At 43.4% G+C, this 25,715-nt stretch overlaps 2 protein-coding genes across 4 annotated transcripts; both read right to left on the bottom strand.

The window, feature by feature from the left end:
- Positions 1 to 204: 204 nt before the first annotated feature.
- On the bottom strand, positions 205 to 21,815 carry pals2b (protein associated with LIN7 2, MAGUK p55 family member b). Of its 3 annotated transcripts, none has more exons than XM_069516829.1 (14): positions 21,681 to 21,815; positions 15,657 to 15,719; positions 12,645 to 12,907; positions 8,239 to 8,339; positions 7,476 to 7,628; positions 5,699 to 5,851; positions 5,202 to 5,429; positions 3,604 to 3,735; positions 3,333 to 3,429; positions 2,953 to 3,021; positions 2,704 to 2,865; positions 2,416 to 2,618; positions 2,116 to 2,244; positions 1,491 to 1,807 (listed from the first exon to the last, which is right to left on the bottom strand). In XM_069516829.1, the coding sequence occupies exons 3-14, from the start codon at positions 12,778 to 12,780 to the stop codon at positions 1,631 to 1,633; spliced, it is 1,740 nt and encodes a 579-aa protein (XP_069372930.1). In that variant the 5' UTR covers positions 12,781 to 12,907; positions 15,657 to 15,719; positions 21,681 to 21,815; the 3' UTR covers positions 1,491 to 1,630. The 3 variants fall into 3 exon arrangements, with proteins under 3 accessions (XP_069372932.1, XP_069372930.1, XP_069372931.1); XM_069516830.1 differs by lacking the exon at positions 21,681 to 21,815 and adding an exon at positions 18,246 to 18,263; XM_069516831.1 differs by lacking the exon at positions 12,645 to 12,907 and having other exon boundaries at positions 205 to 1,807.
- A 1,296-nt stretch (positions 21,816 to 23,111) lies between these two features.
- npy (neuropeptide Y) lies at positions 23,112 to 25,512 on the bottom strand. The gene is made up of 4 exons (XM_020090515.2): positions 25,067 to 25,512; positions 24,622 to 24,809; positions 23,539 to 23,628; positions 23,112 to 23,446 (listed from the first exon to the last, which is right to left on the bottom strand). Exons 2-4 carry the CDS (start codon positions 24,807 to 24,809, stop codon positions 23,425 to 23,427), a joined length of 300 nt encoding a protein of 99 aa, XP_019946074.1. The 5' UTR covers positions 25,067 to 25,512; the 3' UTR covers positions 23,112 to 23,424.
- Between the last annotated feature and the right edge of the window lie 203 nt (positions 25,513 to 25,715).

Consider the following 25,715-nt stretch of genomic DNA (forward strand, 5'->3'; position numbering starts at 1 on the left):
TTAATGTAGTTCACTCTTTGGCTTGACTGTAAGTTGCTATTAATTAATAAATTGTTTTAAAAAAGTTTTCTTGCCGTCTCACAACTTTTTAACTGAATTTAATTTTTAGTCAGAATCTTTGTATTGGAGACCATTTTTGAAGATTTTCTTTTTGCCAAACTACTTTTTATGAATATGGTTATTTATAAAAAATAATTACCCATGTGAGGTTTAATAAACTTTATTCATCATAACCTTGCTGATAAAAATGTAAAATCAAATCTGTCGACATGAGGTTGATGTGATCACTTCAACAGGCAGTCGGGCTGTTATTCTGAAACGTGGCACAAATTGATCTCAGGATGTTGAAATGTTACATAAATCACAAAGAATATTCATAAAAGCTCATTTCCTTCAAACAAATTCATTTCACACTAAATGGTAATTTTCTTTAATTCTCTCTTGTATTGACTAAGATTTACAAAGAATTATGAGACATACAGTAGTACTAGAAATTTACCCTTTGGCATTCACCATCCAGCATCACATGAATTCATATTACAGCCTGTAGTTGAACTACCAATCAGATTTAAGAGTTGTGAAATTCAAACATTACTTGGGGTGTGGTTGCGGCTTTGGCGTAATGCAACACTGAAGATAAAGACCACAGGGAGGGAGAGGATTTGAGTCACATTCACATATATCAAACATTAACAAAGTGGTTAATGCAGTCAGTAACTGATGATCACACTCCAGACAGACACACTGAGAACAGGATCATTTCAAATAAAAGCAAACAATCATGTGTGACAAAACACTAAACTATAAAATCACCACACAAAAACTACCAGAAAACAAAACTAGACAGAATTACCAGACACAGACAATTTTTCATCTTATAAAGTACTTTTTCTTCTTCGCAGTTGTGCTCTTTATTTCCCTCCGCCCAGTTTATCCTGTGGACAACAGCATGAGAAGAATTTAGGACCCGCTATGTTAACACCAAAGGATTCAGTTGCAAGGAGGTGAAATAATAATTTAAAAAAACACAGGGCCACACACATCGCTCAAACATGGCGACGGCGTTTGACAACCAACAGTTTCTTGGACAACAACTGCTCATATTCTTCTAACTCATCGTCTCTCCTTATCTTCATCGGTGAGCCTGGATGGTAATTGTAAATCCTGGGTGTCCATGAGGGAAGACGACAAAAAACAGACAAACTAAAAACCAAGAAGACTACAAAATAAGACGTTTCACTACCATAACAATAAATTAATGCAAAAATATGGCCCGAGTATGTGACCAGATTTTCTTTTGTTTCATTCTCGCTGGAATTCCACATTGAATAGAAAGATCTTTCATAAAAAGTTATAAAATAAATAAGCACTCTTTCCCTTTGAGTTTGAGTAGAAAAAAAGTTGCGAGCCGTGAAGGCCTAAGAGGAGAAAGAGCAATAGGAGTGTTTTTCTTTTTTTATAATTATTAATGTTATTTTGCAGAAGTATCTTTGTCTCCTCGTCTTTGGCCTTTGTGGTCATAAACACTCACATACGCGCACGCACACACACAGTCACACACAGTCACACACAGTCACGCACACACACGCTGGTGGGTCATTGTGACCCGCTCAGTGGTTGCTGCTGGTCGTCAGTACACCCAGTTCACGGGCACCCACTGGGGTTCACTGCACAGTTTGTCCACAGCGGCCTGTAACGTCTCAAAGGCCTTGTCCAAGTTGTCGTTGACGATGGTCAGGTCGAAGTAGTGGCTGTACGCCCTCTGGATGCGGGCGCTCTCGTCCACCGTCTTCCTCAGGTCCACATCCTGTTAGCAGACGAGTTGACAGGTGAGTTGTGGAAACTTGAAGAGTGTCTCGATGAAAGAGTGGAAGTGATTAAAAAATTAATTTGCAAAAAGATATATAAAGTCCAATATTACCCAGGGAATTCCTCACTAACTTTATTATACAGCAGTTCATGATATTTGCAACTTAACATTTGATAAACGTAAATAAATAAGAATGATATGATGTAATAGATGTGTATCAGAGTTTCTGCAGGTTTCCACAAGTTAATTTGAATTGTTAAGACTATGATAATTGAAATTTTAGACCTCTGTCTGCATTAACCTACCGTGAGCTGCTTTGTTGTGATGCCTGCGTCCACCACAGCTTTGTGCATGGCCTTGAGTGTATCGAAATCTGGCGCCGCAATGAAAACCACGTAGGGCATGAACTCTGCTGTTTTGAGTACCTTCAGAGCCTGGACAAAGACACGAGAGACATTACAGCCAAAATAAATAACTAGTGTTCCCGTAACTCTGTTTTCTCCCGAATCCACCTTTGCTGTTCCATTGATTAAAAGACACCTGACAATATGTGTTCAATTCACCCCCGACATGTTTAACCTTTACTGTCTCCAACCATCTCATACCTGTGGGTTGACGTCCAGGATGCAGGTGCGTCCTGTGTCCACCACCTCATGGATGGAATCGATCTTGGTGCCGTACAGGTTGCCATCGTACTCGCCGTGCTCCAGGAAGCGGCCGGCCTTCACTTCCACCTCCATCTCCGTCCTGCTGGTGAAGTGGTACGAGTTGCCGTCCAGCTCGTCGTCACGGGGTCGTCGTGAGGTGTCTGATGGGAGAACATCAGGTTTGATTTGACTTTTCATGATGGGGGTGTGACAGCACTTTGAAATACAGTGAAATAAGAGCAGTACATGGTATAGTTGTGCCGAAACGCGTCGGCTGGAGGACCATCAGGCGGTTTTTGAGGCTGCGTCGACCCACGCCCTGTGCACCAATCAGAACCAGTGTCTTCCTCTGGAATGGCGGCACTTTTGCCACCTCCTCATAGATCTGCAGCTCGTGTCTGTCAAACTCTGTGAGAACACAATCACACTGTGAGCCAATCAAAAAAAGGAAAACGAAGATATGAACTGAGTCAACAGCATGGGGAGTTTTCTGACCTGCGTTCTTGGCTGTCAGGTACATCATCTTCTTCTTCTTCTTTCCAGCTATAGTGCCACAGAGGATGCCTAGAAAACAAGACTCAGAATTTTATGTGCTTCTTCATCTTGTAGTTATGGTGTTTGGCCAAAAGGGGGCATGTGTGGACCATTTTCTAGTTTTTTCAAACCATCCTCTACCCTAGCACATTCACCATAAATCAGTTTTAAGTGGTAAAAGCAATTGACAGCAAAACAGTTGACAGATTTAAAGCCTCTCCATCTTCTCCACATCACCACTGCTCAAGAGAGAAACTGGAAACTTGAGTTTTAGCTCAAACCGATGTCAATTCACAGCATCTATACAAAAACACCGCCAAGAAACATTTGCAGGGACCCACCTGATCCGTCAAAGTCTCGAGGGACGAAAGCTTTCCTCTTCTCCTCCAGGAACTGACTGGGTATCAGTCCTGTAGCTCCAACCACCACATGACACGCCTGGAACAGATTCTAAATCAGTTCAGTCTTGAAATCTTCAGTGACAGACATCCATCCATCCATCATCTATACCACTTATCCTTTGAGGGTTGCGGGGGGAGCTGGAGCCCATCCCAGCTGACATTGTGCGAGAGGCAGTGAAACATAAAGGGTAAGCGATGAATGAAGGCCCACCTGCCACCAGTTGGGATCCTCCCTGTTGACGATCTGAAGGATGTCACCTCTCTCGAAGGCCATCCCCGCCTCCCGACATGGGATGAGGTTGTCGATGGCCGGGTTGTAGTCAAAGTATGGCCTCACGTACACCTGTCGTGAGCACATGCACAGTTTTTCTTAAAGGGTGTGTGGTCATAGGGACATTAGGCGCATGTCAAACAAAGGACAAACTTGTCTTCCCACGCATAAACTATAAAAGCAGGAGCTAAGGAACCCTTCTCACACTGAGGACCTGTTCAGACCTGCGCTAATATCTGTGGTGAGATATCCGATAACAAGTGGTTAAGTCTGTGTGTTCCCACCTGGCATTAGAATGCATCGTGAATGTGTCTCCTGTGATTGGGCCTCACTTCCCTGCACATATGCAAATAAGACACACCATCTTTTGTGTTCGTGATTGTCTGAGTTGACAGATGTGTTCTTAGTCAGTGTGCTTGTGTGTGAATGACTGAATGAATCTCGTGCAGTTTTGCTGTGATGAAAGATTTGACCAATTTAAGAAAAGTATCAGTCATTATGTGGAGGTCAGTGTTGATGTTGTGGCCTCAAACAAATCAACGTATGGACATCAGTGTCGGCTGAGTAGACGGACCTTCATATTTGGCCCAGGACACGTTTGCGTTCACGCAGCACAGAGAATGACGCCCCATGCGTCCCAGACCACATCAGATTGTGTTTTTTGTGATCTGACACATTTGGGTCCACTCAGACCTCAACAGACCTCCACTTCTCTTAGGATGGACGTTAATATCAGGTCTGAACAGGGTCACACTGACAAGATGGCATCGAAGTCACACCCATTGTGTCTCACATGGCACCCGACAGAGCTGCTCAAGCTGCAGAGACTTTCTTTTTTGCCAGGAAGGCTAAGTGCTCTGGCTGACGTATTAGATTAAACAAGCAACCAGAGGAAGCAATAAAGCAAGCCAGTAAAGTGGACTGTGCAGTGCGCCCTGAGCCCCAGAGCAGGATGTGATTTTGCATTATGTCTCATTCACTGTTCATTCAGTTTCAGCCAAATAAACGTTTCTGGGTTTATGTGTGTTTGTTGAGGATTTTTACTCAAGAGCTAAAACTGGTGAAAAGGAGGAAAATGACTGTAAATATCATAAATCACTGTACTTTCCATGTGACGGAGCGTGAGATTACAAGAAGCCTGTGTGTGTGTGTGTGTGTGTGTGTGTGTGTGTGTGTGTGTGTGTGTGTGTGAGAGAAAGAGAGAGACAGAGACAGAAATGGCTAGTGTGACCTAGATAGCATGTGGAGTGTTATTAATAGGGCTCCAAGGGTTCACATTCCTGCACAGGGGATTGTGGGAGGGCCGTAGAACACATCACCAGCCCTGTACCATTGCCCAACATCTGCCACCTTATTACATAAGTGCGCATGCTTGTCCTAACGTTATGTTGTGTTTGTGTTTGTGTTAGTGTGTGTGTGTGTGTGTGTGTGTGTGTGTGTGTGTGTGTGTGTGTGTGTGTGTGTGTGTGTGTGTGTGTGTGTGTGTGTGTGTGTGTGTGTGTGTGTGTGTGTGTGTGTTTGAGAGTGTGAGTGTTTACCTGTGGAGGAGCAGGAGCGTCCCGGTAGCTCGGGAGGATTTTCAGCGTGATGCCTCCGCTGCAGTCTTTGAGCATCTCCTGCAGCTCAGTGGGGTTGTTGCCCACGTCCTTCCCGTTCACCTCCTTAATGATGTCGCCCACGTGGAGCAGGCCCTGCCGGTCGATCATGCCACCGTGCAGGATTCTGGCAATGACCAGGTCGTCTTTCTCCACACGAAACGTCACACCCTGAGAGGAAGACGAGGTGAGGAGAGGATGGTGTTTCACCCCAGAGACATAGACACCTGTGTTTTACTCCCAGTCTCACTTATTGATTTGCTTTGTTTTTCATGTACTCAACCAATGTGCGCGCGCGCGCGCGCGCACACACACACACACACACACACACACACACACACACACACACACACACACACACACACACACACACACACACACACACACACACACACACACACACACACAGATCATTTCAGATAGCGTGTGTCTCCACTCACCAGTGGCTCGCCGGCCTTCTTTCGGATGCCAATCATGCGCACAGCGTCGGCCTGCATCAGAGCGCTGTTCACCGCTGCGTCATTGGCCATCTCAGCCGGGGGCGGGACTTCATAGCATTTTGAGGCCACCATGTCATGTGCCTCCAAAAGAGACTGAGAGAGGGAGATGATGCTTATGTAAGTTTTGGAGAAAAAACACACACACACATACACACTTCTTACAAATAAAATGCGGAATCCTAAAGCAATAAAACACAGATGAATACACTCTTGCTCTGGTATGAGCTGTAGATTAAGGTTGCTAATGTTTTTAATCTGCAAACATACAGTTCATTTCTGTTTGGTGCCTCTTCTCCACACGTGCTACTGATACTCTACATTTCACTTTTCACTTTTATCCTGTATCTGTCTCACTTTAAATAACAAACCCATCACTTGATATTTCAGCATTAAATAAAAGCTGATGTCTGTATGAAGTACTGACAGATGGTAGAATGGTGGAGTAGCACAGTTGCTCTCGAGTCGAGGGCAGACAGCTGAGCTGAAGCTTTTGTATTATTGTTAATTAGTTATTTACAATGCTGCCGCATCTGTGACAGTTTTCTTCTAATTTGTATTCTGGGTTTAATTCTAAAATGAAGAAATAAATAAAAATGTGAGCACAAAGCTGTTTAAACAATCAACTTCCCACATGCACCTTCTCAACAACAAATTAATATTTAAAAAAAAGACTAATCATCTTGTCTCAAATCCCAAATATGGATTAAAACCAAAATACACTCAATTATTTCTCACTTCGCTGAGTCTCCCAGTAATGTCTTTAATCCAAAATCATTTCTTAATATGTATCAGGACTATTTTTTTTACTGACCATCAGACAAGTGACATAAAATAAACAAGTCTGTAAAGTCACACACTCACTATGTGATGTAATTTCTGTTTCCCTCCTTCCCTTTCTCCCCCAGCCTGCCTTTCCCCCCCTTCCTCTCTGGCCCTCAGTAGGTCAACAGGGTCTTATCCTCCAGCTTACAGCACAAAGGGCTCTGATTGGTGCACAGGCCTCAGCGGGCTCAGAAGTGCCACTCCTATTGGTGGAGCCTGTTAAAAGCCTCTGGCAGGTCCGGGGATAGAGGCTATAGTGTCCCGACTGATGCACGAGGACGGGATCCAAACTATCATCTCTGTGCTACTGTATCTACAGTCAAAACATTACACGACTGTTTAACATTTACTACGACACGAAACAGTGAAAGACAAACATCCCAACTAGTTGCTTGTTCACTCATTTTACTACAACATACAGGATTTAAACTGGCAACAAGTTGAGCTACAGAAACAGAGAACTGCAAAATTAACTTTAGTTTAAATGATGATCAATACTTTATTGATGGAAATATAGTTGCAATAATATGTGATAGAAATGTGTCAAACAACTGAATTAAGTAGATATTTAAGGTAACTTTTCTGATTACTTTTCACTTTTACTCCCTACATACTAACACATATATCTGTAACTTTACTTTCATTTTAATGCATTTGAGGAGGGACTTCAATTTTTCTCTTTTACATCAGCGAGTGACACATCACAAACCTCACAACCGATTTCAGACCTAAACCCTGGATGTGAAAATAACACAGAAAATTCGATCCCAGCGTAAAAGAGGTGTCGTTTCAGAAAAGACGAGAGAGAGACTTAACCCCAGAGAAGAGGTGTATATGACATGGAGAAACATGGAGGAAAGGAAGTGTGTGTGTGTGTGTGTGTGTGTGTGTGTACCTGGAAGTGTGGCTCCTTCAGGATCTTGGACAGTTCGGCCGCGCTGTCATCTTTAACCTTGAGGTTGTTGATGTCTCCGATGATGTCCGTCACCAGCTCCACATTGTTGTCCTGCACCGCCTCCAGCTTCACTTCCTCCAGCTGCTCGTGAGCCTAAGGGTTGGGCGGGGGGGACAGACAGAGAAGCTCAGGGAGTGTAGGTTTCTTACCGATGAGACAAACAGCTTTTAGTTTTGTGTAGTTCTGATTGCCACCATCACATTGGATTCTTCATGTATGTACGTTATGGAGGATTTGGAAATGTGGAATACATTTTGCTGACTGTGTGAGCCAGCCACTTTCTGCCATATGTTTCACTGTTACAAGTCAAAAGGAGTATTTGTTTTTGATTATTCATCTGTCATGCATACGAGATCCCTCCCTGCGGGGAGGAACTGAATGATGGGAAATGACGACAGCCTGTTGAACAGGAACTCTGACTGTCCGCGGACTGACCTCAGAGCTGCAGACTTAAAATAGCACTGAAGATGTGTAATATGCACTGCCAGTTAAGAAAACAGACACAAGAGTGTAGCGCTACCTCATTTTGTTACTGACAGTATGAATGCACTGTGTTAGTCCAAGCCCGACTGTACATCAGCACCTCGGTCACAGCGAGCAAAGCACTGCTGGGTGCAGGTGTAGGCGGAGGGTCTTGGACCCGGCATGTTAGCCTGCCTCACCTCGATCTATGTGTGTATGCTACATTGGCGAGGGAACGTACAATAGGACTTTCCATGATGCCTCGCAGGAAGAGCAGGTCGATGTCCTTGGCACCCGCGGAGGTGGGCAACTCACCCACATTATCCAACACCTGCTGCATGGCTGGATGGACGGGCCCGAGAGGTACAGACACAGACGGAAAATGAGACAGAGAGATAAGGAGGCGTTAGCTCAGGTGTGAAAGTCATAAACACACAAGACACTGCAGCAGATAGAGAGATAGAGACTCAGCACCAAAATGAGTGTTTGGCCACTTTCTCAGAGTCTTGCAGCAAAGAGATCAAACAGATATCCAGATGCTTATGGCAACGGAAATATAACACTTTTCATAGAAATCTAGTGGCAGGGGACTACACTGCAGGACGGATGAGATTGAAAGTGCAATGACAGGAGGGGAATGGATGGTAGCGAGGGCAGAAGATACTGACTTAAACAATAAGATGCTAGTCCTTAGAATAATATATAATTGAAAACCTGGCAGGACATTGTAAAATGTGTGGAATAGGTGATTCATTCATAGGAATTTATTCCAAATAGATCAAATGATAGATTTCTGAAAGATGTCATATTTAACCAGAACTTGGGTGAAGCTTTAGAAAGAAAGGTGATCAAAATCATGAAAATATTATCATCGGCCAAATGAATAACATATGACAGTAATGTATAATGGTATTCTCCATTCCAAGCCTGAAAATACACTGTGTATGAAAGAGAAGAGGGAGATGGAGTGATATTTTAATATTTCAGAGGAGGGCTGCAGAAGAATGTGTCAAACACAGCTGAATTCCACTGGCTTAACTACAGGGTGAGAATGAACTATTGTAAGGTTTTTATCTTATTAAATTTTTTGCAAAAACAACATCAGGCAAGTGCTGGTAGATGTTGGAGACTACATTTTCTGCTTATTCCTTATTGTGAGGATATTTATAAACAAATGAATAATACGTTTGGATTTGACATCCGATTTTAAGATGTGAATATCAATAATCAAATTATTATACAATCAGCATTAACAAATGGATGAAAATAGTATATTAAATACTGTGTACAATATGAAAAGGTTGACAGTTTCCCCCAAAAATCTGAGAACATTAAACCTATGAGGTCAGACTTCAGCTGACTGGATAGAATCAAATGAGTGGCAATGGCAATTTCATAATGTGACCTTGATCTCGACTGCAGCCAATTCACTCTCTTCATGCACGGCTACAAACAGGAGATCAAATTAAAGCTCCCTCTGGAGGTGCAGTAACTCAGGTCTGTTTTAAGACATCTTATGAATAATTTGGGGAAAAGTGCAGAACAGTAGCATAGGCTCTACTTTCAAGTCCAATGATATATTTCCTATCTATCTAGAAACTCCAGGTTTTCAAGATTGAAGTTGTCAGAATGATTCCTGACACGCAAACTGTGATAGAGTCCAGTTCACAGAGAGCGAAACAGAGAGAGAGAGAGAGGGAGAGGTGAGAACTGCAGGTATGAGCTAGTTAACGCCTTAATGCCAGGGTCTCAAATCTAATGCCCATGTAAGCCCATTTAAGACACTTAAAGCCTTGGGAATGTGTGTGTGTGTGATCATTATACACTTATGTGGGTAGTACATTTATGTCCAATCAGCACTTGTATGCAGTTGCTTCACTTTATGCACGTATTTTGTTCCCCTATCCCATTATTACTGTGTCACCCTGACTCATGTTCTCTGTCATTAGGTCAAGTCATACTTCACTCACTAAAATAGCAGCCTCGGAAATACAAATGCTTGATGTGTGGTGAAATCTCAATCAACTTGCCGTCACAGAAGAAAATCATATCAAACATCAGTTCATACGTCATCAGCTAAATGAAATGTAAAAACGCAGTCTCAGTTATTTTACATGGGACAGTGTTTCACATATAAATTCTACATATCAGTATGCATACTACTTTTCTTCTCACGTGTAAAATGTCACATTTGTCTCTTTTGTGAGGGTTCAGCACGCCCTTTTATGCATAATTAATCTTTTAATGTATCTCAGATATAATCTCTTTTTAAATTCCACTTTTTTCTGGTCTGCAGCACAAAAACCACCACATCAGTTAGTCATTCTTTTTAATCACTTATCATTCACTCTGTCCTTCATGCAGGGGCCATGGGGCTGTATGATTAAAGAGGAAGAGACTGTAAAAATACAATTGATCTTACACTGCGGTTTGATCACCACAGAGAACAGACAGACTCCATAAACAGCAGGCTCCATGCAAAAACAAACCTTAAATATTTATGATGCTCTTAAAGAAGAACAAATAGGGGAGGGTGGGTTAAAAATCAGCACTGCAGATGATCGGACCTGTATATCCACGCAGCTATATTCATCTCTTGATGTATATATAAACCTTCACAGAATATGCAGGGTATTTGGTTTCTGTATCAGGACCACACACAATCTTTCAGAGCTGTAATTGTAAAGGCCTCCACACAACCATAAACAAGCATTAAAACACCAGCTTGGCTGCAGTGCTCTCACTCACTCACTCTCTTTCTCAATCGCCTACACTTCAAATTCATGCATCAAAAAATGGAATAACTTGTAGGAGTCTGAGTAAATCTACAATGTGCAAAGCTGGGAGAAAGACATCCAACACTGAAACTGGCCTCACTAACATACTTGAACATGATCCCGTAAACACGCCGACGTATCCGAGTTTATTCCAAGTTTTTGTTCTCTCTCCCTCTCTCATGCTGACAAACTTTGGTCAGCTCATTGTGTCATCAAGCCCTCGACCACAGGAATGATGCTCATCCCAGACTGTCCGCCGCCCCCCGTCTGCCACGTGTACTAGTGTGTACATTACTCATCCCCACGAGCCTCCTACCTAAAGTCTCTACAATCCTACAAAGTATGGCAGGGTGATAAAACCACCTACCGGCCTCCTGCTCAGCCTCGCCATGAAGAAGTTGGAAAAGCTCAGAGAGCCGCGTAGTGTTTTCGTTTTCTAAACGCTAGTTCGTTCATCTACATAATGAATCATCCTGCATACCTGCTCTTTAATTTCTCTCTGCAGCTCTCTGGCATGTCTCCAGTCTCCCTCACCATTAAACCACCGGCCCTGTGCACACCTACCAGCACTCCGTGGTTTGAATGCCAATGCAAAGACTCCTTACTTAAGAATTCCTACTTCTTGTTTTTCAAGGAACTCGAGGCAAATCCCACAGGAAAAGACCCAGCAACCTGTATTATTATTATTTTTTCAGCTCGTAGGAGCAATCACAGGGGCACCTTCACCGAAACAAAAGTAACATCAATCATAACAAATACACTATATATATTTTAGTGTATTTTCTTTCAGTTCTGCAAGTTAACAACCAAACCTCCTTCTGGCAACTCACAGCAAAGGCTTCTCTAAAGCCTCAGATTCCTTCTGCAGCTGCCTTGTGGTACCGACAAAGACTGTAGAGAAGCTAACCTCAGTCGAAAAGAATATGTGTTTACATTTTGATTTAAAAAAATCGACATAATGAGTAAGCTGTAAAACCTGAATGCTATATGTATTGCTATAGAGAATGTGTGAAAACAGGATAAGAAGCCTGATCAGAGAGCTAAAAGTAATGAATTAACAGCTCATATCGTTAGCTAAAAGTAACGGATAAACACTTCAAATAGTTAAATAAATAGTCAATAAATATTTCAACTAAAAGTAATGAATAAATAGTTCAAATTGCAGACAGTAATGTATAAATAGTTCAAACAGTTAGATTATAGCCAATAACTTGTAAAAACAATTGGACATAACAATTAACCAAAAGTAAAGAATAAACAATTAAAATAGCTAAAATTAATTTATGGATAAACAATTAAACTAGTAAGCTAAAGGTGATAAAAAGAACTTAAAATAGCAAAAAGTAATAAATTCACATGTAAATGTTTAAAGTTGATATTATAATCAATACATAATTAGTTAAAATAGTTAGCTACATGGCTAAATGTATCAGTTGAAATATAAACTAAAAGTCATAATTACTGGAAAGCTTGTGCCACAGTGGTAGTATTTTAAATGCAAACATGACTAAATCAGTGAAAATACTGAAAGTTCAAATAGTTTTGAATGTTAAATAACATTAAGTACAACATGAATTTGGTTGAACACGTTTGGTACATGACGGGGGGTGACAAGTTCATCTGACATAAGTGCAGGGACACTTCAGACAACACGGATGTAGAACCACCCCTTCAAAGGATTGTGGGATCATCTATTTATATATAAAGATAAATGAACGGTCTGGCAGTCCCATCACTCCACCTGCTTTCTGGTTATAAATATTTCATTAAAACACATTCATCAACCCCTACTTCTCCAATTTCAGAACAAAACGACCACAGTATGGCTCAAAGTCTGAATAAGTAACACAGCGCCTCCTCCTTTCCTCACCTCCAGACGTTTCTGCTCCCTGGGTGGACCGCTCGGCCGGGGGCACTTCCACGCCAGGATGTCTCAGGGCCGTCACCTCCTCCTCCTTCTCCTCCCGCACCCCATTGGGACAGGCATCCTCCATAGCCGTGACCATCGCCAAGCCCTCCTTCTCGCTGCCTACTGCCACAAGTACGCTAAGGCTATAACCACTAGACAACCACCAGCAGTTCTGCAACTATGTCGTCTGTCCTCCAATCCTCTTGTCTGGCACTGTTGTCTCTCTAAACTCCCAAAAAAAAATTTAAAAACAGAGAGGAAGAGAGAGATAGAGAGAGAGAGAGAGGGTTTGAGGTTAGAGAATGATAGAGAAACAAAGAGAACGACAAAAGAGTGGGATTAAGATCAGGGGATATTAAGAGACGAGGAGGGGAAACATGAGCACAGAGGAGGAGGAGAGATGATGGAAGAAGGGAAGAAGGTCTGACGTGAAGATGGGTTCAGAGAGAGAGAAACAGAGAGAGGTAGAGAGCTGGTTTACACACACACACAGATGTGGACATGTGTTCAATGCTTGGCAGTCCCCACCCTCCACTCCGCCTTTAATACCTTCCCTTCACAAACCCCCCCCCCCCCCCCCCCCCCCCATTGATAACGCACACACATAATCCCACAATCCTCTCCTGCTGTTGCTCCAGTACCCCTCCTTATGCACCCCCCCCCCCCCACTCGACCCCACCCAAAGTTGAGTCAGCCCCCTCTTGCAACAAGTCACTCACACGCACATACACACCAGTTGAATGTGCCATTATGTAAGTAATCTTATGTAAGTATTACTGAAGGGGGGGGGGGGGGGGGGGGGGGGGGGGGTGATCCTACGTTCCCATTGTTTTCCCTGCTTCTTTCTCTCATTCACACTGCTCAGGGTTCGGACACCCGCCGATACAGTGACGTGCAGGAACTCAGTGTGTGCGGATTGTGCTCAGACGTGCTCCCTCACCTCCTTAAAGCAGCGTGTGTCTGTCTAATGGGACCTTTTTTTTTTCTTTCATCTCATGTCCCTGCTGAAATTAATGTGCCCTCATCACCTTACTTCAGGCTTAGTCACTGTAATTAAGGTGCTGACGGGATTACAAAATACTGGGCGCAGTACTGACTTTTTAATAAATTCTTTCCAGTGCCTCATTTATATGGAGACGATAGATAGGAATAGAAAAGCACGCAACATTTTACATGAGGGCAGTCTAATACCTCTTTGCATTACCACCAAGCTGCTGGGGATTTAAATTAGCTTTTGGAGAATTAATCAAACCAAAATATATTATTGGAGAAATTGAAGACATTTTTCCACTGGTCCTGCAATGTGATTCAATCAGGATTCACTACCGGGTCCAAACGTGGCACCCATGTTACTGTGCTCAAACGGCAGAGAGGGAGGAGAGAGATCGCCTCAGTTGTCCGTGTGTTTGTGATGTTGAACGGAGTCATTGCCACTTTTAGTTATAACATTGCTATCGTATTGGTGGTGCTACAGGTTTTGAGGATTAATTGTTACAGCGGGGAACTCTGGATTTTGAGATATTTCACTTGTAAATGCGAAATTTTGACCTGCTGGTAAAAGTAGATGAGTCTTTACGATTCATCCTCTGGAGAAAAAAATGAATGGCTGTAAAATGGTAGTCTCATCTGTTGAGATATTTCAGTCTCGACTCTCAGGACAAAAGTGATGCACAAACTCACTGAGGCACCATAATTACCGTCATTAAAATACCTAGCAGCAGGTGAACCCAACCCATTTGCAAAAGCTCCGCAGAAATATTTCTGGTTGTCCTTGTAATATCAGAAATGTCATGAACAGAGGACGAGCAAAAGAGACGTCCTGTTGTTGATGAAAATAAACAAAGGCTCCTCCCCTCCACCATCCATCAAGCCCCTCCTACAACACCACAGCTGTGCATGGAGCAGATCTGTAGGTTTTAATCCACCGCGCATGCCAAACCCCCACCCCCCCGCGTACGCTCCATCCCTGGCACGACCATGCATGCAACCCCTCCCCCAATTTGGGACGTGGGGTTTTAATCTGGCCATGAAAGCACGGGATTATAGAATCTCTCTGTCCCTCGCTCATCGTATCTGGCACTCAAACATCTCTAAAAAGGCGAACAGAGCCAGCGTGGCGATGGTTGAAATGGCCTTAAGCTACCGCTGCCTCTGACCTAAGATATTTTCCCTTCTGGGTGTCAATGCAACATTACAATACTATTCCCACACAGAACACAATGGAAGTTCACAGTTTGTTATCTTCACTCCAAAGTGTCAGACTAATTATTCCTCTTTAGAAAGTAAAAAGACGCAGTTTGACTGTGGAGGAGCAGCAGTGTGCAAAGGAAAGAACAAGCACTTAGGCCATAACAAAGCATCGTGGGATGTCAACACGGATTTCATGAAAACACAGAGCTCCAAGTCTATAATGAGTAAAACTAAATCGTGGTTCAATTAGAATAATTGGTTTATTATTCAGCAACAAGCTAATTTCAGTATGTAAATCGCACTGAGTCAGACACGAGAGAAAGCAGCATGTGTAAGAACTCTTTATACTGTGATCAGACTGAAAATAATGTATCATCGTGTAAAACAAAGTATCTGACAAATATTTTACAGCAGACTTTACCTGCACTGGCAGAAAAATACTGGTCAAGCAAGGACAGATAGGATTTCTGGGCAGTTGATGGATATATGCAGATTTTTCTCATAAAAAAACCTCAGAACTTCAATTTCACTGGTTTAGATTAATACGAGCATGGCCCTCCGAGTACATAAAATGCTTTTTAATAACCTTGTAATTTACACGAACAGTTTGAAAACCAGCTGCTTCCTTTGCGCTCTTAAAAAAAAAAGTCAGCAATCAGCACATCATTTCAGAACCTGGCAAGTCTCCCCCTGAGCTGTAACGATTATTTCAGCAAGCAGAAAACATGATGCCTACAGAGGAGGAAGTACAAAGGAAGAGGCGGGGAGGATATTTGTGTTTACCTGTGTCAGTCGGTGTCGCCCAACCCAAGTCCTATTGGCTATTCATCAGTCAACTGTGAAGACCTGCAGAGAGGAGGAGAGAGGGGGAGAGAGATGTGTGAATGATTTCATCATTCCTCACACACTTGTTTTTTCCCTCTGTGGATTATCTGTTACATCCATCAACGCCATCTCCACGTCTTCGCAAGATGGGAGCCCCGCTCAAGGACGGAGGCCGTTTTTCTATCGCAGTGATGAACACAGTCATCCAGGGTCATTCATTGTACTCATTCAAGGATGCATCATCAGCTGGCACAGCGCCATCCACGTAGTAAATGTCCAAGTAATGAAAAAGCACATTCATTCCCAGAGACCTCTCACTTACACTCACACTTTACGCCATTTATCGTGTACGTTTTATTGGATAATATTTGTCAAATTAAGGATTTACTTGTGCAGTTATGGATGTTGCCTCATATACAGATGCAGCAGTTATTAGATAAATCAGAGCTTAAGGCAATATAGAAACTGTCATTTCTGTATTGTTTGTACAGATGTCATGTTGCAGCTGAACACCCCTCACCTCACCCTCCCCTTCCAAACATGAAAGAGAACCTGTGGCAGCTTCAGCTCAAAAGGTTTAGTTTGTCCAGTCTGGGCTACTGTAAAAAACATGGCGGCCTGTGTAGAGAGGACTCGCTCCCGATGTAAATATAAAGTATTTCAATATAAAGGGCCAATTCTAGGGTAAAGAAAACAACTATTTGTACAATTTAGATGAAACACACTAGAGAAAACCTCAACATCGACCTCAATTTCCTTTCATCTGTTTTCTTTTCTTAACTGACTCTAAATCTGTACAGAACGCCCCCCCCCCCCCCAACATCCCGAAGAAACCGGCGTGCAACTTTTACAACATCATCTGTCTAATGTAGAGCTGCAAAGTCTGGCAGTGATAAAACCTGTTTGTGCTGCTCTGAATAGCCATTGTAAAATGGACCGATAGTAAATGCAAGCCAGCAAAACAATGAAATGGTGTAATTACAAATAACTGATGCCTGCACTTGCCCACAGGACAATACATTATCACTCTTACACACCTCATTTAGTTCAGCCTCTTTCACTTTCCCTCTATTTCTCTATTGGCCCAGAGCGAGGGAAGGCAAGTGAAGCAAGAGTTTAGAAAGATTATCCAATGAAAACCAAAAGTTTACAGACCGACAGATAAACTCTGGATAGTGTCCAAATGAGCTCTTGTGAGAAAAATGCAGGAGATCGTCTGGGGGAGCAAGTGGCGCATTGATGACGTTTCTAATGAACGAAAACTGTCGACGCCGGTGTTGATGTGCTGCAAACAAATACATGTTATCTCCGTAAAGGAATTAACACGTCACACCCTTTTTCATATGAAGGCAACCTCTAGAGAAAGTCCAGATATATTCAAAAGGACATCACACTGTCCACTTAACCTTTGACCTTAAGCTCTTCTCTTGTCTGGGTCGTACCAATAGTTTCCGAGCGTTGGTTTGCTATTATCCCTTATGCTGCACTGAGGACTTTTCACCCATCAAGTCAGAGCTAATTGGTCCGTCGTTGTCTGAGAAGAAGAGAGCGAGAGAAAGAGAAGTGAGGAGTCAATTCATTACGCAACGCAGATTACAATCAGGCTCGGCACGCTCATTGGAAGTGAAGGATATCCCTTGGAAGAATGTTAATGGAGGCAAAGTCACCAGGGCAATTCCTCACCAAGTCATCCGCACCACAGAGCAGAGCAAGAGCTAAAAGAGGGAGGGAGGAGCGTGTAGCGATCAGACGAAGATGGGAATGGTCTGTTGTTAAAGGGATGTGTGAAATGGACAGAGCAGAATGAGAGGAAGAATTTCAGGGGAAGAGATTCAGAGCCAGAGAATAGGGAATAGATTAAGGGTCATGGAGAAGAAGAGGAAGAGATTAGACTGTGGGAGCTGAGGGAAAGAAGTCCAAAGCCTTGGGATGAAAGAGGGAGAGGGAACAGACGAGAAAGTCTTGAGAGAGGTGTGAGAGGACACCTGATGACCAATACTGACTATCTATCTTTTCCAGGAGATCCTCTGGTGATAGCTAATCTGAATGTGTATGATTGCTTCCTGAGAATAATTTGCTTGACTTAGAATGGAGGAGCTTGTACTTGCATTTACTTGAATGCAAAAGCTAGGTCACAAAGTTTCACTATCCTGGTAAATCTGTCTCATGCACTAAATTCAGGATCCCCCCCTGATTTTCTGTTACGTACAACACTGTCTGCTCCCATTTCCTCCTACTGCGTGAGAGAGAAAAATCCCAGGAAGTTGTCATACTCAATCCTAGCTGCCATTGGCCGATCTGACCGAACGGACGAGCCAACAAAAAGTGCCCCGTGGTTGCCAAGTACAAAGATGATGGACAGCTCATGGAAAGGAGGATTACGGGGGAATCAGAGGTTTTGTTTTTGTACAAAACATCATTGCCGTCTCACTCACACATACACACACCAGTGTGTGTGTGTGTGAGTGTGTGTGTGTGTGTGTGTGTGTGGATGCACATGACTCAACGCACAGACAAACACCAGCAGGCTGTGTGGTTTTAATTTACCCAGTTCTTGTCCAACTACAGCAGGAAATCTCACTCTTCCTCCGAAGCGGCGCCTCATTGAGCACACTTTGTGAGTTTACAGTCTCAGATGGAGTAGAATACATCCCTCAGGGTCATGAAACACAAATACACACACAGGCAAGCCAATAAGGCACTCATCTTGGAGGAACCATTCAAATCACGTCTATAGGTCCCCTCCTCGTCTATTGAAACAAACGTTCTCTCTTTGCCCTCTAAGAGCAGCCGTCACTCTGTGTTCCTCTCACTGACTTGAGAATCACAAAGCAAGCTGGTGAGCCTTCTGTCCCGCCGGCAGGTCCACATGTCACGTCCTTGGTCGACTCCAGGGGTAGTAAGGAGCAATTAGTAAACTTCCCTGAGCTCGGAGGCTGTGGCGTCCCCTCTGTATGACACACCAGTGTGGTAGTGGACACTGCAGGGAAGGAGTTATTCACGGAAGCAGAGTGTAGCCAACATACATGTGGACGTGCATGTATGTGTAATGACAGCCTGGTCATACAACCCCCCCATTAACCAACTCCATCCTCTCGTGCCTCGCCTCCAGGCAAACCTTATGTAGGTCACTCCATGTGTTACAGCACTCAATAAGAGGATTACACTGCGACCCCCAAGATGGCCACGTTAGCAGATCAATATATGTTTAATAGTCGTCATAACTGGATTCTTTTAAGCAGAACTGCTCTCTTACTATTCCGGTTACAAATGCCAGCATGTTGATGAAATCGGCTCAGTTTCTACAAACACTGAGGATGCAGCTTTTCCAGCTTTCTGCTGATTCATGCCTATACCCCTACTCATCACCTGGAATCTAAATAACCACTATTTAGCACAGACACCATTTGTTGCATCACTGCACTTTCCCCACATCGCCAGAAATGACCATTAACCCCTCCTCTGTGATGTTTTGCCTCCCAGCTTGGGATGATACAATTACAGAGCTGTTCGCATGCAGCTTGTCTGAACCCTTTCGGCACTGTACATGCAGCGGACTTAATAATGAGCACCTTTTGACATAATCTAAGCCGCCACATGGCTGCGCCTGCTCCTTCTCAGTCTCTAGCTCTTCTCAATCATGCAGCCTCCTGCTCCTGATCATTAGTATCGAGGGAAAGAGGAGGAGAGGGGATGAGGGGGATGGAGTAGGTGATGCAACAGCACTTAACAAGACTGCAAAGTTAGAGAAATGATGTAAAAGAAATGCGATGGACGTGGGAAAGATATAAGGAAAAAGAAATGAGGCTCGCTGAGAGGCGTTTGACTCTCTCAATTTATCCTGTCATATTTTGGAATATTGGAGGAGAATTACAAACGTATGTATCTCCTTTGATAGAAGCATCCGCTGTCTCGTGTTGGCTGGAGCAGAGACTTTGATCTGGTTACATCATGACCTCATATGATCTTAATGCTCATGCATTCTCAGCATTAAATATGCTGTTTATCTCACGTATTTATGATTATCATCACTTGGATTTTGTGAGGAGTTGAATGAGAGTCGAGCAACACAGATTTATTTTTTTCGATAATAGAGACAAAAGGAAGAATTTTCCACACAAAAATCCACTGTCTTATGCCATCTAGATGATTTTATTGTTTATCTGCAGTGGAGTACCCCTTTAAGGCCTTTGTGATGGATGAAATCTGGTGAATCAGCACTATAGGCTGCAGCAAAAAAAAAGAAAAAAAAGATGTTTGTTTGCCTGGTAGCAATTCTGACACACATAAAAAAGTAATGTTCCTCTCTGTAATTTAGTTGTGTATTTTCTTGGCAGGGATGTAATTAGCTTGTGATCACTGTTTTGGGGCCAGTTAGTCTGTGAGTTAACAGCAGGGAGGTGCAGTCTGCTGTTGGACTGGGAGGGTTGATTGTAGGTATGTAGATGATGTGTTGTTCTTATGGAAGGTTTGAGTCATTGTGCGTGTGTGTGTCTTTTCTCTCTTGCTCCACTCACTACTCCTTCCCTCTCTGAACTGTCTTTCCCATAGCTGTGTATTAATAATGGAAAAGTAGAAGCTTCTGAGTGTTGGATCTGGTCTCTGAGTGACTCACTGACATCTCTTATGTGCTCCAACATCAAGAGCGTGTGTTTTGAAAGTAGTGTTTTCCTCTGCCCCGCAGACAGGAAGGGATGTGCATGCATATGAGGGGCTGAAAAGTCTCAAACTTTGTGCCTGCCTTGTTGCAGAACAATAAAGGTCATCCTGGATCTCTGACTCAAACATCTTTGTCTGTACATCCCTGCCCTGGATGTGCACTTAACTGTCTCTGTCTCCTTCCTTTCCTCCTTTTGTTGCTCTTATTCGATTTAATAATCAGATTAGGGCTTGTAATAGAGGAAGAGAGGAAGACCCATAAACTCAACATGCAACAAGACCCACTCTTAGTCGCCCCTCCAGGAAAGATCCCCAAGGATATTGCCTATACATGCATGGGCTTCCCCCAACACGTGCAGGAGGCCTAAACAGCTTATAACCCTGTGCCAAGTGAAGTGACCCTGATGTGCTCCTCTGAGTCTGATACTTTGTTATGAAAGGGTGTGTAGATGGTTTTGAGTTTCCACTAAGTGCTCTGCATAACGTGGTACTGACATTTTGTGAGTGCATTATTATTATTAAATGGTGCACAGAGGAATCACGGTGGAGGACGAAAAATGTAAAATCAATAGGAGCGTCTGGCTGCGCCTCCGGTCTGTGCCATGCCACCGCTTTGCATCCAGACACTGCTTTGCTGATATTTGCTCTGAAAGTTTTTCCACATAACAGAATAAGAGAACGTGTTGTGTGTGTTGCAGGTACTACAGTATGGGACTTTTTTCTTTATATTTAAAACGCTCTCCCTGCGTCTTATCTAGAGCCCTCCAGGCTTTGCTGGTGGATGTTGCAGTCTATCATTCCGGAACGGTGGCTCCCTCCTGCCTCCAACAACCCGCAGCCCGTTAGTCTCATATCCTCCCCCAGGCATGTATCCACATCCGTGCGCTCGAACCGTGCGCCAAATCCGTGCCAAAACGCCTGAGCCACCACACGACAGCAGACTAAATTCACACCGATTTCTCCACACGTGCGGCCATTTTTTTTGTTACCCATCCGATCCATTGTGGCGTGCGCGCACTTATAACGACTCCAACCTACCCACCGGATCCTTCCCTGTGATTTGCAGGAAAGAAAGCCGGGAAATAAAGAGAGCGCGTCCGGATACACAATGGTCGCAAAGTGATCAGAGCCCGGATAAAGCCTCAGCTCTCAGAGGGGAGAGGGCTCCACAGGGGGGCAAACCTCCCCCTGCCGCCACCTCCTTCTGTCAAACTCCGCTGCACCTCCAACACGACAAAGTGTCTTTGTCTCTGTTCAATACCAGCGACTGGATGAGTCTGATAAACCACCACATTACGCATTTGACCACGAGCCGTCACTTACCTGTGAATCGGTTCGCACCACTCCACACGCACGCACACCGTCCCGGTTGGACATTCAGACCCCCCTCAGCTGTCTGTCCTGGTCCCGCAGCAGACTACCAGAGAACACCGTGCCAATCAAACCCACACGCCCCGCCTCCTCCCCCTGACGCCACGGAGTTCAGACCAATGGCAGCAGAGGTCCCACCCTCCCCGAGTGAATAGGCTGCGTGTTGTATTGTGCATATAGTATTTCTTATCACACACGCGACCATTCATAGAAAGAGGAAACTACTAAACAAACATTTATATGCACCGTGTAGACGGTGCGTAGCGTGAAGTACCATCAATATAATCTTAACCATTTCTTACCCATCATATCATAAAACTATAAACCTTTTGGTGTAATTTGATTATGTGTTCTAGTATCAGCCAACATTTACAACTTACACAGGCTCACATTAAGGCTAGAGACTGTAATTTACCAGGAGACAGCTTTAGGATTAAGATTAACGTTCTGAGCAGCTTTACTTATATTTAGCAAATTAATTTTTCATAAATCCGAGAGTCAAGGATTTCAACTGAGAGATGGAACTCTTTATCCTAAAGCTCGGCCCTGGTAAATAAAAGCCTTTTAGTCTTCACCTTCATCATATCATGAAATCATACGCCTATTATTGAAAAGTTTTTTTTCTAATTGGACAACAAGGTCACATTATGACTAAAGGCTTTTGATTTAATTGAGTACATCCTAATTATATAACTGAACAGCTAAATACATCAAATCAAACTAATTTATATGAGTACATTCGATTAAATACAATTAACGTAATGTTACGTAGTGTAAAGTCAAATAAATTAATTAACAAAGATCAAGGTGTTGTCGATGAGTGTTTTCTGCACTTGGAACCTTCTGACGAAAGAACCCGTCCTCTTCTTGTCTCTGGTTGGATCTCATCTCCAGCTCAGCCTGTGTTTCTGCAGTGTCTCTAACCTGCTTGATTTGTGCTGTGTGTGGTTCCATGTCAGGTTGCGGTGGACTAACCATCTGTGTAATTGCAATGATGCTCCTGAAAAATTTCCATTTCTCCCCCTCCTTTAGTGCCCGAGTCAGTATGGCCACAAGAGAGCGCCATCAGCCTCCCAATTGGCAGCTTGAACCTGATTTATGTTTTCTGGTCATCAGGGACCATTCATGCCTGTCAGGCCCAGTTAAAATGTACTTGCAAACCAAAAACAACACTTGCCCACATATGCGGCCTCACAGAGCCACATATTTCGTTTGAGAGGCCGGGTGTGGCACAGCAAGTCCAAACTCGACCTCATGAAAGGATGCACACAGTGTTCGAGATGTGTCGTGTGGCATTCAGGACCAGTGGCCTCATCCTAACTCTTCATGATTAATATATAATTCTGCTACATTCAGCCCGTCACACAGACGCCAGGAAAAAGATTCCTTCAAACGATGATTCTTTAATTGCACATTTAAACAATACAAACAACATGGCCCTCCCCCACACCAGCTTTATGTATCACAGATGATAACTGAGTAAACTATTTACAATTTTATAGCACATACTACAAGCAGTTTTGACCGTGTCCAATGGTTAAGGACGAGGGGTTGATTACGCGTAGTGGCTCGTAGATGTAAGACGGGCGGTCTCCTGGCATGCAGGAGGAAAATGACGTGACAGAGGTTTAGAGGTCAGAATGTCAGCAGCGGCGGGGCGGCGGCAGTGATGTGGATTCAACGTTGATTGCAATATTCACCACAATGATGGGTCATATCTGGTGAGACAGGGACAAAGGTCAAGCGATCAGCTTCCAGTGAGGGTTACAGAAAGGTTGTGCTTATCACACACAGACACAATCACACACACCTTGACTGTGGAAGCGTGTCTGTGCTTTCCTTCAGCAGCAGCTCCGAGACCAGTGTGTCCAGAATCTCAGGACTGGACCTCTTCCCATACCTGAGACACAAAGAGAGACACATGGACAGATAGACGGACATGCATGGAGACATATTAATATGAGGCTTTTACATTTATTGCAATAAAAAGCTCAACCTTTTGGCTGGAGCATAAGAAAAGGTGAAAGGAAAAGAAGAACTTGGCATATAAGCAGACACAGGGTAACACACAACTGAGCCCATAACTCTGCATGTCCTCCCGCCTTTTGTCTCATCAAAAGCGCCATGAAAAGTGAACACAGTCAGACCGAGACCCAGCAGGCACAGACAGGAGTTGCCTTGCGGGTGGTCGTATTTCCTTTTTTCTGTCCCTCAGATGATAAGCTGTGCCAGCGCGCTCATCCTGCTGGGTGGCTAAATGCCTGCAGCAGCATACGAGCCCCTGACATTCAGAGGAAACCTGGAAACGGGGTGACATGCAGAGGCAGTCACTTCTCCTCAGATTTTTACTTTCCTTTTTTTTGTATTTACAGGAGGTAACTGGGCAGCAGGTATTCCCTGATCTGAAACAAGTGAGAGGGAATAAGTTGGTGCCACCAGACCTGCCAGAGTCACTCTGTTTAATAGATGTACTCTGTATTCTCATCTTACATAAAAAGAATGTCACCTGTTGATGTAGTGTCCCCTTAAAGAGCAACAATACAAATGTAAATGAATAACATATATCATTTATAACCTGCCAAAATTCAAAAACTGAATTCCTACTTATCTGAGATATGGCACACTAGGAATTAAGGAGAAAATGCCTTAAAGTAGAAGAACACAACAGTACATTTTTAGCTGATAACTGCAATTGCATTATCTGCAGAAGATTTAAATAATCAGAGATTGATATAATAGAATGAAGCAAAATTAAACACATTATATAGGTCTTTGTCAAGTCATTTTAAGAGGAAATCAATTCAAACCAGACCTCCAACTTGTACATTCTGATATTTCACTGTGCCATTTGCTGTGCTGATCTCTTATATGAAGATGTGATTAGTCCGCCTACCTCTGTCTTGTGATGAGGTTGATGTAGTGTCTCAGGGCTGAGTAGTATTTGGCCAGTTCCTCCGCCGGGGCGTCATCCCCGGGGTTCTCCGGTTTCACCGGGTATCCCTCGGACAGGGCGCTCAGGCAGAGCAGTGCCCACAGCAGGAGCCCCAGAGTCCCCAGCCAGCTCACCAAGTTAGGATGCATCTGCAGAGCAGGAGGAAAACTGATTAATATAGCAATAATAATACAAGTTTCATGAATTATTACTATCCACTAAGCTGATATTGACCTTTTATAGCTTTAAATCATTGCTTGAGGAATACATCTCCAGTTGGTCCGAATAAAAAAAACATGCACACACTATTATTAATGCCGGAGCTCCAATAACCCAGAAAAAGTCCAGTGGAAATACTTCAGTCAAGTTTTTAAATGAATGCAAGTCTTTTCTGATAGATACTCACAATTCTCGGTAGGTCAGGAGAAGGTTTGTGCGTTGTCTTGGTGCGTCTCTTCAGCTCTTCTGGGCGCTTGGTGTGCGCTGCGTGCTTTTATATCCGTGTGCGCCAGACGAGCTGCAGACAAACGCGTCAGAGCTGCGCCCGCACATGGCGCAAGTCTCAAGTGCCTTTTCCTCATGTGAACGTCACAGCTGATGCTAGTGTGCGTATTTTTTTTATTCTGAACCTATTTACGTTAATTTGAAATAAGTAAAATAACAAACTAAAAATAGAGTGAGTTGATAAGCCTCGTTTCTGAGACCAGTTAAGGATGAAGTCTTCTTTATAAAAAACATTGAAGGATGCTGCACTAAACAAGACAACCAATGTCCCTTTGAGAACATTACATGAATAGTTCAGTCATTATTCACTATAATAAGTTCACGTACTCACTGTTGCACATCTGACATGTATAATTCCCCTGGAAATAGGAAACACACACACACACACACACACACACACACACACACACACACAAACACACACACACACACACACACACACACCCTAAGGTTAACTATCACAATTTAATGCCTAACCCTAACCCGAACACTAATTCTAATCCTAATCTTAAAACCAAATTTTAACCCTCAAACAAGTCTTTTAAAAAGTG

This window comes from Paralichthys olivaceus, chromosome 20, assembly GCF_024713975.1.
Source record: "Paralichthys olivaceus isolate ysfri-2021 chromosome 20, ASM2471397v2, whole genome shotgun sequence".
NCBI lineage: Eukaryota > Metazoa > Chordata > Actinopteri > Pleuronectiformes > Paralichthyidae > Paralichthys > Paralichthys olivaceus.

Coding starts and splice junctions, on each gene's coding strand:
- pals2b (XM_069516829.1), bottom strand. CDS start 12,780: ATGGTCACGGCTATGGAGGATGCCTGTCCCAATGGGGTGCGGGAGGAG. Junction 8,340..12,644: donor GGGAGCAGAAACGTCTGGAG/GTGAGGAAAGGA, acceptor CCGTCCATCCAG/CCATGCAGCAGGTGTTGGAT. Junction 2,866..2,952: donor CCTGACAGCCAAGAACGCAG/GTCAGAAAACTC, acceptor GTGTTCTCACAG/AGTTTGACAGACACGAGCTG.
- npy (XM_020090515.2), bottom strand. CDS start 24,809: ATGCATCCTAACTTGGTGAGCTGGCTGGGGACTCTGGGGCTCCTGCTG. Junction 23,629..24,621: donor AACCTCATCACAAGACAGAG/GTAGGCGGACTA, acceptor TTTGTGTCTCAG/GTATGGGAAGAGGTCCAGTC. Junction 23,447..23,538: donor GACACGCTTCCACAGTCAAG/GTGTGTGTGATT, acceptor CTGTCTCACCAG/ATATGACCCATCATTGTGGT.